Source organism: Ipomoea triloba, chromosome 5 (genome assembly GCF_003576645.1).
Source record: "Ipomoea triloba cultivar NCNSP0323 chromosome 5, ASM357664v1".
NCBI lineage: Eukaryota > Viridiplantae > Streptophyta > Magnoliopsida > Solanales > Convolvulaceae > Ipomoea > Ipomoea triloba.
The window spans coordinates 29,538,601-29,550,873 of NC_044920.1; the positions used below are offsets into that span (position 1 = coordinate 29,538,601).

The 12,273-nt window shown below is 31.4% G+C and overlaps 1 protein-coding gene across 1 annotated transcript; it reads left to right on the plus strand.

Moving 5' to 3' along the window:
- Positions 1-3,565: 3,565 nt before the first annotated feature.
- On the plus strand, positions 3,566-6,482 carry LOC116021051 (abscisic acid 8'-hydroxylase 1-like). The gene is made up of 8 exons (XM_031261656.1): positions 3,566-3,830; positions 3,986-4,310; positions 4,404-4,553; positions 4,695-5,042; positions 5,143-5,221; positions 5,312-5,418; positions 5,534-5,652; positions 6,147-6,482. Exons 1-8 carry the CDS (start codon positions 3,604-3,606, stop codon positions 6,256-6,258), a joined length of 1,467 nt encoding a protein of 488 aa, XP_031117516.1. The 5' UTR covers positions 3,566-3,603; the 3' UTR covers positions 6,259-6,482.
- The last annotated feature ends 5,791 nt before the right edge of the window (positions 6,483-12,273 follow it).

Sequence of the window (12,273 nt, forward strand, 5' to 3'; positions counted from 1 at the left end):
ATATATATATATATATATATATATATATATATATATATATATATATATATATATATATATATATAAACATAACTTTTTTTTTTCTTTTTGACTCTTATTAGTATAGTAGATATGATAACATGCATTCTCCAAATTAAATAAGCATGTGACAAGATAGATTTGAAAGAATAAAATAATTAAGCACAAATAATATTGATACCAACTGCAAGGGTCGTTATAATGCATTAAGCATATATATGATGAGGCATCATAACAAAAATCAATATATATGATTTAAAAGAATAAAATCAATTAGAAGCATAAATTAAAGATCATATGGGTAGCTATAATTAATTTAAGAGAATATATCAATTAGAAGGAAAAATAGACAATTTTCAAAGGATATCTATCATCAATTTTCAACAATAAGCCAAGCTAGCAAACCACAAGTTCACATGTAGTGGAAAAGTAAAAGGTGTTGATACCTAATACATATTGAAAGAAATGAAATAAATTTAGATTCATGGAAATCATATATCAACTCAAACTCATAATTATTTGAAGAATATATTATCATATCAAATGTAATGTACAAAGGAAATTAAATTAAAAGACATGAAGAATGATACATTTCTTTATAAAAATTGACACTTTATAATATTTACTATGTGACGACTTGTCATTGTTATATTAAATTTTTTATTTAATTATTATGTGATATTTTATACTCATAGTAAAGTCATTTAATCAATGGGTCACACTTGTGAGAGCGTCTCACGGGCCTTAATCCGTGAGTGGATCATAAAAACCAATCAAATTAAAGACCAACTCATAATACTAATTATGACCCAAATTATGTTGATCCGACCTGTCTCACAGATTAAAGCCCATTAGACGGTCTCGCTCAAGTTTTTGTCTTAGTCAATTCACAATAATTAATAAAATAAAGAGTTTTTTTTTTTAATTTAAAATGAAAAAGTGTCAAGCCCCCTTAAGTATAGTGGATAGTGCAACTGAGTCCCTAAGTAAAAAAACTCCATTAAAATTCCTAAACCGATAAAAATATTCGGTTGAATCCTAAATGACTTGTTTAGCAGGTTACTACTCCTTGAGTTGAAATTAAGGGGTGTAAAACTTTATAATCTATATCACATTTGGTCATGCTATCAAATTAATTTATATTTTAAAAATAATTTTAATAATTTTTTAATTAAAAAAAAAAAAGCAGCAAAAGTCGGCAGTCCCTTGTTGTGGACTGCCGACTTTTGTTTTTTTATTTTTTGTTTTTTTTTTGTTTTTTGTTTAGTTATTTAAAATAATTATTTGTATAGTATTAAAATAGTTTTGTAAAATTATTTTAAATAACTAAAAAAATGAAAAGTCAAAATGTTCATCCCTTTACTAACAAAAAATTAAAGATGAAATTTAAAATTTTAGTATAACTCAGAGACAAAAATAATTAATAAAATAAAGAGTGACAAATTTGCTCCCTAAGTATAGTGGATAGTGCAAATTAGTCCCCCAGTCCACTATACTTAGGGGGCTAAAAGTTTTTGTTTTACAGGATTAATTTGACACTTTTTTCTAATTAAAATTATCACATCAAAAGTGAATAGTGATTTTAGTTGGAGAACACAACATTTTTAATTTGTAACGAAAATTATATAAATAAAGCATATCATGATATGATATGAAAATACATTTTCATGGTCTTTTTCATGAAAAGCTCTCCTTATGTCACATAATATGACATTAAGAATCATATCAAATCCTAGTAAAGTGTACAATGATATGATACAAAACCCAAAAAGAAAAATCACATAAATTGAGAATAGCTACTTACGTAATTAGACCAATTTTGAAAATAAGGAATCGTTATCATCTTAGAATTTCAATTTCTATTGAAAATAATAATAATTTTAAAATAGTATATCTCTATAAAAACAAAATAGATATTGTATTACTAATTTTATTGATCTAAAACTCTTATGTGTGAATAAATATTATTTTCTTTTTGAGTACTAATGACTCTATTACATTATTATAGTATCTGCTCATATTTACTTTATCAACCTCTTGAAAAACAACCAAAATTATATTGAATACTTAGCTGATCAACACATGTATGATAAAGATTTGAGTGAGACTGTCTCAGATTGATTGGGTCAAGATAAAAAGAAACATTTATATTGAAAAATATAATACTAATCAATAATAAAGTTTTTGTTACTTGTAAAGGAAAATATGCAATACTTTTAGAGAAAAATATAATACTTTTATATTTTAATTTAAAATTATTATGTTATCAAAAATATTGTACTTTCTCTTATAAGTAATAAACACTTTATTCGTATTATATTTTTTAATATAAGTATTACATTTTCATTTTAACTCAATCCGTTATATGAATAAAGATTCGTAAAACAGTCTCAATATCGTTGTCGTATATATTTGTTTATGTTGCATGTGCTAAAGTGGCAGGCACCTGCACAATCAGCACTGTAATCTTTTGTGAATCATCTTCATGGCCCTATTCCCACAGTACACAACATGAAACAACAGGTTGTTGCCTTTGTATTCCTGATAGTACTTCATCACAACCTAAGACCTTGCTGTCTAATCACTTTCACTACTCTTTCTTTATTTACTTTTTTTTTTTTTTTTAAACCCTTCATCCCTTCAATATATATATATATATATATATGGAAAGAAATTCAGTATGATTACTTTTACTACTTTTAGTCACTAACGATATATATATATATATAGTTGAAAATAATTATCAAAAAATCCAAGAAAATGGAGAAAATAGAAAAATTCACAAAAGAAATAAACCAGGAAATTAACATACAAAAGGTTAGAATAAACCTGGAACAACAATGGGGACGGAGGTGAACGATCTTTGGGTAGGTTGTAAACATGCGTCCAGTTGCCTCTCTCCTTAAAACCTTATTTACCGTCGGGTGCTGGAGCGTTGCGGCCTAGGTTTCTCAGGATAAAACGTACTACGCTTTCTGCGTTTAAGCACACAAACTTGAAACCCAGCGAACGAGAACGTGAGATGAACAACTAGAAAAATTACATTTTTGGTCTCTTAATTGTTCTCGAGTTATAACTCTAGTCATTTTTCTATGAATCTTTACAAATTTGGACATTTAATTATGAAGCTCCGTGTCTATCCTTTAACATAATTTTGTGAGGTTGGAATCCACAACCTCCCATATGAGAGAGTTAGTTGATGCCACTAGACCAAAGTCCTTGGCCTGATTTGTAAGCCAGAAATTATTTAGAGTATCAAACTTATACGGCTAAACTATATAATTAACTGATGACTAGTTTAATTTTCAGCATTAACAAAGACAAAGATGCAGGCTTTGAGAATCTTGTCCTTTACTAACTCAGAATCTTCCAACATCATAGCCAAGGCCCAAGGGCACTATTCACTCCATATACAATAAGATGTTAACATCATCATTATATATTCTATATATATAACTACTAATCACCCGGCCTAATTCAATGTCTTCTATGTTTTTCTCTATTTATATATAACAGCAGCAGATAGCTAGCTAGCATCAGATTATGATTCAATGATTAGTTAGAGCTGAACTAGGAAAACTTAGGATGCTGTTTGTGTCAATGGGAAGCCATTACTACTATGATGTTTTTTTGGGGTTTTTGGTGGCCATTGGAATAGCAGTTTATCTGTTGAGTGGAAGACAAACAGCAAGGTCCAAAAGCCACATTCCTGGCAAGCTGGGAATCCCATTCTTGGGGGAAACTTTCTCTCTTCTTTCAGCCACAAACAGCACCAAAGGATGCTATGATTTCGTTAGAACACGACGCCTATGGTAAGCCCTTCGATCCACTTCTCGTCTCTGACATTATATTGTTCTCGAGGCTACATAACACGAACGAATGAATGATTCGTTCGTGTTAATTGCTGCAACAGAGTCTAATAAACAGATTGATAGATGCTTTAATTTAATTTGTTTGAATGGTGCAGGCACGGGAGATGGTTCAAGACGAGGATATTTGGGAAGGTACATGTGTTCGTGCCAAGCGTTGATGGGGCGAGAACGATCTTTGCCAACGATTTCAGCCTCTTCAACAAAGGCTACGTGAAATCGATGGCAGATGCAGTGGGGAAGAAGAGCTTGCTGTGTGTCCCCCACGACAGTCACAAGAGAATTCGTCGCCTTCTCTCCGATCCTTTCTCCATGAATTCCCTGTCCATTTTTGTTCAAAAATTTGACAGAATGCTGTGTGAAAGACTTGAGGAACAGCACAGAAATAGGAAGAGCTTCACTGTGCTAGACTTCAACATGAAGGTAAAGGCCTGCATATATTCTGATATTACATAAGGAGATATATAGATCAGATAAACAGAAATATATATATATGATTGGCATTGGTGGATGCAGATTACATTTGATGCAATGTGCAATATGCTAATGAGCATAACAGATTGTTCATTGCTTCGTCGAATTGAAAAAGACTGCAGCACTGTTTCTGATGCCATGCTATCATTTCCTGTAATGATTCCAGGCACCAGATACTATAAGGGCATCAAGGTATATTCGTATATTCGTAGCAAAACCACAATTTTATTTCCTTATACTGTCACGTTCTCGAGAGGCAGGGTGCTGAACTGGCCCTTCACTGGCCTCTGCCCAACATATTGTGACATATCCTAAGCAAACTAAAAATTGCAGGCACGCGGGAGGCTGATGGAAACATTTAAGACGATGATAGCCAGCAGACGAAGACGAAGGGGAAACGATGATGAAGATCGAGATTTCCTACAAGAAATGCTGGAGAGGGATTCGTTTCCAGACAGCGAAAAGCTCGACGACGAAGAGATCATGGACAACTTGCTGACATTGATCATTGCAGGGCAGACAACCACTGCTGCAGCCATGATGTGGAGTGTTAAGTTGTTGGATGAAAACACAGAGATTCAAAACAGGCTAAGGGAAGAGCAACTTTCAATACTCAGAAACAAACCAAAAGGAGCCCTACTAACTCTTGAAGATCTAAACACCATGACATATGCCTCAAAGGTTAGCTCGAGATCCATCAATTCAAACTTATGACCTTTAGCTCTGATACTAAATTGAAACATGCACTTCATCTCAAGCTGCCTAGTTTGCTCTGATCTAGGTTGTGAAGGAGACGTTGAGAATGTCAAACGTGCTGCTATGGTTCCCTCGAGTCACACTCGATAACTGCAAAATCGAAGGCAAGCTAAGTTAGTTTACCTTTCCTACTATACATGTTACACACACAACTTTACCTACCACTTAACCTGCAAATATATATACAAATGCAGGGTTTGATATAAAGAAAGGATGGCATGTGAACATAGATGCAACATGTATACACTATGATCCAGCAATATACAAGGACCCTACACACTTCAATCCGTCAAGATTTGATGTACAATGCACATTCTTCAATTCGTTTCCTCTTATGTTCAACACAACCCCTAACGAAAATCATCATAAGAATTATATTGAATATTAACTGGTTTATTATATAATTATATATCCAGGAAATGCAAAGGCCATATAGCTACATTCCTTTTGGATCAGGGCCTAGAACATGCTTGGGAATAAACATGGCAAAAGTTACAATGCTGGTGTATTTGCATCGCCTCACAAGCCAATACAAGTGAGTAATAATTGAAAATTTGAAATCACACTACCTATGTTACTATGTATGTTTTTAGTACTCTCAAAGCGGGCCGACCTGTCCCACCGCGGACATAATTTTTGACGAGCTTTTGTGGGCCAGCCTGTGGGCTAATATTCATGCAACCCTAGCCTATTCCATGCGAGTTGGCGGGTCCCGAAAAGATTATATTTTTTAAAATGTTAAAGTTATATGTGTGTGTGTGTGTTACAAAGCAAGGTAGAATGCTGTCTTGCTGTGCAACATTATAGATATTTAATTTCTTTTAACGGGTCTTGGCTCGCGGCCCACGCAAGCTTTGGGCCAAGCCTATTAGGCCGGCTATTTCGCCAGTCATTTTTGTGTGATCCAAACCCGTCCCACCGCAAGACAGGGACTGACCAGCTTGCGGATTTCGATCCACTTTGACAGTACTATATGTTTCTCTCATTATTGGCATTAATTATTTGAAAACCTTAATCTCATTTATTTAGGTGGTCAGTTGATGATCCAGATCCTAGCCTGGAAAGAAAAGCACATATTCCAAGATTGAGAAGTGGGTGCCCAATCACTTTAACAGCCTTCAATCAAGGGGACTATACATAAAACCATTACTACTGAAACTACAATGTAATGTATGTTAATCTAAGACACAATGTATGTTATATATGGTACAACTACAACTCTTTCAAATCTCCTCATCATCACCCATTAGTACTCAGCTAGCTCTTCCAAAGACGTGTTGCCCATGAACCTGGGCAAATTAGGCCCACTTCACAATATAGATTCAGCTCCATTTCAAATATATTAGTGGTTCATTTTTGGAAGAATTATTATGTTTTGATACAAATTTATTTTTAGTACATTGCGAGAATATGTAGTATACTAAAATGAACATTTATTAGAGTTTCATCTCGCTACATGAACCCTATTCCATAACATAAGAATTGATAAACTGACCTTCCTAGACCATGAAGCCTATTGCCTTAGTCCACAACACCTTGGGCCAACAACCTACATAGGATCGATGGACAAACTATCCATAACCCAACAAGAAAAAACTCATATTTGTATCCCGTGTTCAAGTGAGAACCACCTTGTATATGAGAACGTGCAAACAACTGCATGAATGTACACAATATAATATTTCAATTACACAATACACAAAATTTATCCGAAAATAAATTGTGTGCATTTAATTCTCACGTTCACACCTAAAGAGTGATTCTCATTTAATCATTAACCAATTCAGATATATCAAAACATTTCCAATTATTCTATAGTTTCATGAAAATTGATCACAATTGTTCATTCATCATCCATAACCCAACATGAAAAATCTCATCATGGTTGTTTAGTTTATTCAAAAGTAGGCCAGGTTTGTTACGTTGGAATTGGCACAATTGTACAAGCTCACAACCAATTCTAGTAAGCAGTGTTATACATATAAAAACATAGACTGATTAAGGTTGCTTGTCGTGTTGTGTTAGGTAAGTGAGTCCAAATTCACACAATAATGGACAAACAAGTCACCAATTTTGCTGAATAAATAATGCCAACATGTTGCCCCCTCTTGCAAATCCATGCATCCATAATATTATTGCTATTAGTAGCTTAGACTATAATTCTATTAAATAACTCTTGATCTATTGAATGTGGAATCGATATAATTCTAGTATTTTATAATAAGACACAAAGAGTAATTGCATATACCACATAGTGTGATGTTACCTTTAAAACAAAGATAATGTTATGTGAAAATTCGTTAAATAATGTCATAATTCACAAAAAAAAAAAGGATAGAGAAGAAGAAATAAGTATGTTTCGACATTGTTTTACTCTCATTTCAGTATAGTCGAATATGCTAATCTACATTGAGGTAGACCTAATGGTATCACCTACTTAGAGTGAAAATGTTTAGTCACATTTTATAAAAGAGAATGAACTATATTTCTAGAGAACTCATAAGTATTTTGAGGTTCAGTTGGGCTACAATATATGTTGTTTATCGCAGAATTTACACAACATTTAAGATTTGATGCGTGTCACTTTTGGAGCTATGCCTTTGTTGTGAACCTGCATGGATAGTGGAAAATTTATTACTTCTATGACAGTGGTTATTTTACAGCACATGCAATATTTCTTTATTTTAACATTATTATGGGGATAGGGGCCCTAGAATTACTATTTTCCTTGCAAGGGGAATAGCTCATTCCCGTGAACAAAAAACATTATCAAACAACAGAATAGACTTGTTCGGCTGTTCTCGAAAATGTCATTCTATTCTAGACATATTCTGTGAACCAAATATGTTGTAAGAGTGCATGCACTCAGGTTTAATTTATTGCTTTGTAACATATCAATGAAACAAATTTGAGTGTATTCTTTTTAAATTTTGAATACATTGTTAATTATCATCGGATACACTCTCAAGATTCAAGTTTTTTTTTAAATACAAATTTAAAGTTTTTAATATAATAAGTAGCTATGAACAGATACTATATTATAACAGAGTCAGTAGCACTCAAAAAAAGTATGAAAATGTGTGTTTTCTGACTATTTTTCAGCTGTTGATTAATTTAGATAAACAAATTAAATTATTCTATATTTTGTACAAGAAGTGTGGTCTCTCATATATTGCATATCTTCAATTCCCTCCAAATCATAAAGAAAATAGAGACAAAAGAGAAAGGAAGGTAATAAAGTAATAGGGGAGCTAGGGCTAATTAATTAAAAGAACATTATTGCAAGAAAAAGGGAATGAAGTAAATGGCTAAGGCCCGGCCATTATAGGATCCCATGAGACCCTGACTAAGCCTAAAAGTTGTATTATAATTGTTGGTGGAATTAGTAATGATTATGTCTCCCAAATATTAGAGAAAAAGTTTTTAATAAATAATTTAGGAAGATAAACTTGAGAACAACCTAGCTAATTAACTGTCACCCCCGACCAATCTTTAATGTAGTTTTTGGAGGTAGTAATCGGTGATAAGAAGGTGGAGGAAAGTTCTTGTCCCTAACAATGTTTTAAACTTTAAAAAGAAAAAGTTAAAAGTGACTTTGTTGTTCACACAACAATATTATGGACAGGTAATCAAACTAAAGTAGGGCGTAGGCGTGGAATAAAATATTTACCGATATTTGGTAAAATAATTATTAGTTGATAGCTGTTAGCTTATTGAATTAGTGGGTTGGATCAGTTGATAGTAGAAAAAATGTTTGGTAAATTAACTGTTAGCCGATAGTTAATTACATGTATTTTAAGTGAAATAAGTCTTTTTGCGAATAAATAAGAATTAAAATCAAGATAAATAAATTATATATGTGTATATTAAAATTCTATATTAAATGCATGGACAATGATCTTTTTATTTTAGTTTTGGTTTTGTTTTTGTTTTTATTCCTCATTTTTAATTCAATTATTCAAAAATAAAGGAAAAATGTTTAATGAGTTTTTTGGTTTTGTTTTTGTTTTTATTCCTCATTTTTAATTCAATTATTCAAAAATAAAGGAAAAATGTTTAATGAGTTTTATAATTACCATTTGACATATTTATTTTTTTGTGAGTACTACTGACTCTGTTACAATGTAGTATCTGTTTATAGCTACACAAAGAGTCAACAGTTGCCTCCATTGAGGCTCGAACCCTCGAACCCACTCCCATCATCCATGTGAGAGTGCTAACTGGGACACCAGATGCCACTAGACCACTAGGTCTTTGGCCCATTTGACATATCTAAGTTAGCTAAGAATGTATGAAATTAGTGTTTGTGGAAATAAAAGTAAAAAAAACAAAACTCATACAATAATGTATATTGTCAAAAGATATTGACGTTTAATTTATAAAATGATACAACGTTATTTTATTTCCTGGTGGATGCTACTACATGGACCATGGTTCACAGTAAAATTTGTCGAGTTTGATTCTTTTCTTTGTGCACAGATGCATACAATTTAACATTGAGTGTCAAAAGTTAAATTGTCTAAGATATAATTTGACGAAGCCGTGAATCTTGGGTTATAAAAAAAAAAAAAAGGAAATAGAAAAAAAGTAGTAGAGTCCATAAGAAATAATCTGATATCCATTTTCTTCTGATCTGCCACTATCTACCTCGAATTCTTTTACCAAAAAGTCCTCTTCAAGTGGGGACAGAATGGTAAAACTTTCGGTAGGATAGATTGATATGGATATATGGTCCAAATTATTTTAATAATAATAACAATAAATTAGGAACTTTGTAATTATGAGGCTTTCATAGCAAGTGTACTCTTAAACCCTCTCAAGTTTGTTATTACTTCATGATGAGAATATCCATTTGGGTCCTGCTAGTGCATGATGCTTACCTAACTTTATGATTTGCCTTTCAGGTTTTATTTCATATTGCCCTAAGTCCCTAACCCATGCCATCTTTTTTTTTTTTTTTTTGCATGAAAAATTTACTACTATTACTCAAGAGTGTGTATTAAAATCAATTTTACCTTGTGACTTTAGCTAGTAAAAGACCACAGAGAGGTAAGCTGTTCATAGTTGACCGGCTCAAACCAACAAGGTCAACAAGTTGCTCCCACCAAGAACTGAACTTGAAACCTTATGGTTATCAAACCAATAGTCTGACCAGCTTGATCAGGTTACTCCAATACAATTTTATTTAGTACAGTTATGATGGGTAATCCCAATTAAGTTGGTTAAACAATTGACTATTAGTCTACTTGGTTTGAGTCTAGGCTGGGTTACCTTCATATACTCCTTTATCGGTTAAGATCACAATAAGATGGACAACTTAGGTGAACTTTCCTGTAAATCAAAGTTAATACGGTTATGAAATAGTGTAACTTAACTAGAACTGAAATGTTCATATATAATTTGTGATCGGATGACATTAATATTATTTTTCGTAATGAATATTTTAAGTTTAAGTTTCATCCCAATCAAGATTACCAAATCTTTAATCAGTATGATATCTTCCCAGTTCAACCAATTAATGTTTAGCTAGCAAAGTTAATAATGGATAAACCAATATTACCTAATAATGTCAATCCCTCGAACTATTTAATTTTTTTTAAAGATCATAACAAGATCAACGAAATGAAAAACATTAAGGACACTCAAAATTTTAAATTATAATAGCTTCACCCAATTTATTGGTGAAGTTTATGAGTAATTAAAGTTAGTCTAGCTTAAAATTTTTTAGAACTCAAAGAAGTGTGCTTAAGGTATTATCGTTTTTGGCTCAAACTACAAAGGTCAAAGACAGCTTTCATATTGAGTTAAATTTAAAATTTTGTAATTACCAAGTCAACTGCAAAACTAACTTGACTAAGATGTTTCCTTACTCACATTTTTCTCTAATTTAGGATAAAGTTTTTTTTTTTTTCAAAACTTTCCAATTCTTTTAGCTAACTCCATATATAGGTACATCAACATTTAGAATCAATTTTTTATCTACTCATTTCCAACCCTCTTCAACTCATTTTTCCAATTTCATAGGAATCCTTAATTTGAAAATCAAATTCTCATTAAACTATTTTGAGCATATATAAAGATATAAAATTATATCCACATTGACTCAATTTAAATTATCAACAAACCATATCTAAAAATAATAAGATACCAGAAACAAATTTTATGCCAAATATGAGTGAACAATATTCACTTGAATTGCTTTTTTCCAAATGAGTAGCACTTCATTTTTATATTTGTCAACTTAAATACAAACTCCATTTTATTATATTTTCACTTTTTTTTTTAATACTGAACAGCCCAAGTGTCTTCTCATTTATTAAAAAGAACTTTAATATAAATGATTTTGAAATTTAATCACCCTAGCTCGTAATTATTTTTTATTGAGAGGATTTGTGCCGTTGATGAAAAAATGTTGAGTTTAGATTTATGAGAGATAGATCAGACATCGTGAATGCGTGCACGCTCTGATTTTAGAGAGCTGGATGTATTAATGTAAGAATTAATTATTCGTGTGTTTTGTCTTTTGGTGGAAATTCAGATGAAACGAAATGCATTTCATAATCATAATTCATAATTGGCAAACTCCATATTATTAAGATTTTCTACATGTATTACCCTTTTTCTTTATAAATATTACCATTTTCTTCATAACTCCTCAACTCTTAAAATTTTATTTTAATTAAAAAATATTATTATTTGCATAAATATTATAGTTACAATGAATCATTTTATCTCTGATAAAGATTATATTTTTTTGTCATAATTAAATGGTAAACCCTAAATAATACAGTAATACATTTTGATTTAAAAGTATTATATTTTATCTAAAAAATATTACACTTCCCCTAATAAGTAACAAATAATGTATTTCGATTTAAAAAAAAAATAATATTAGTAACAAAAAATAATTTATTTTAATTAGTATTATATTGTTTTAGCATAAATATTACATTTTTATCTTAACTCAACTCGTATCACGGATAAAGATTCGTGAGACAACCTCACAAGAATCACCCTTTATAATTCCAATTGAATTAGGTTTTGCTTATTAAAAGGGCTTTCTCAATGAGAACATGGAAGGGTTATCATCAGATCAAGGGTTTAGAGTTTAAGATTAGTATGTAGTTGATTAAGCTCTTGTTCATTATTTTCATCC

Excerpts from the sequence above, each read along its gene's own strand:
- LOC116021051 (XM_031261656.1), top strand. The coding sequence starts at position 3,604 with ATGCTGTTTGTGTCAATGGGAAGCCATTACTACTATGATGTTTTTTTG. Across the intron at positions 3,831-3,985 it reads GTTAGAACACGACGCCTATG|GCACGGGAGATGGTTCAAGA; the intron begins GTAAGCCCTTCG and ends TGAATGGTGCAG. Across the intron at positions 5,653-6,146 it reads CGCCTCACAAGCCAATACAA|GTGGTCAGTTGATGATCCAG; the intron begins GTGAGTAATAAT and ends TCATTTATTTAG.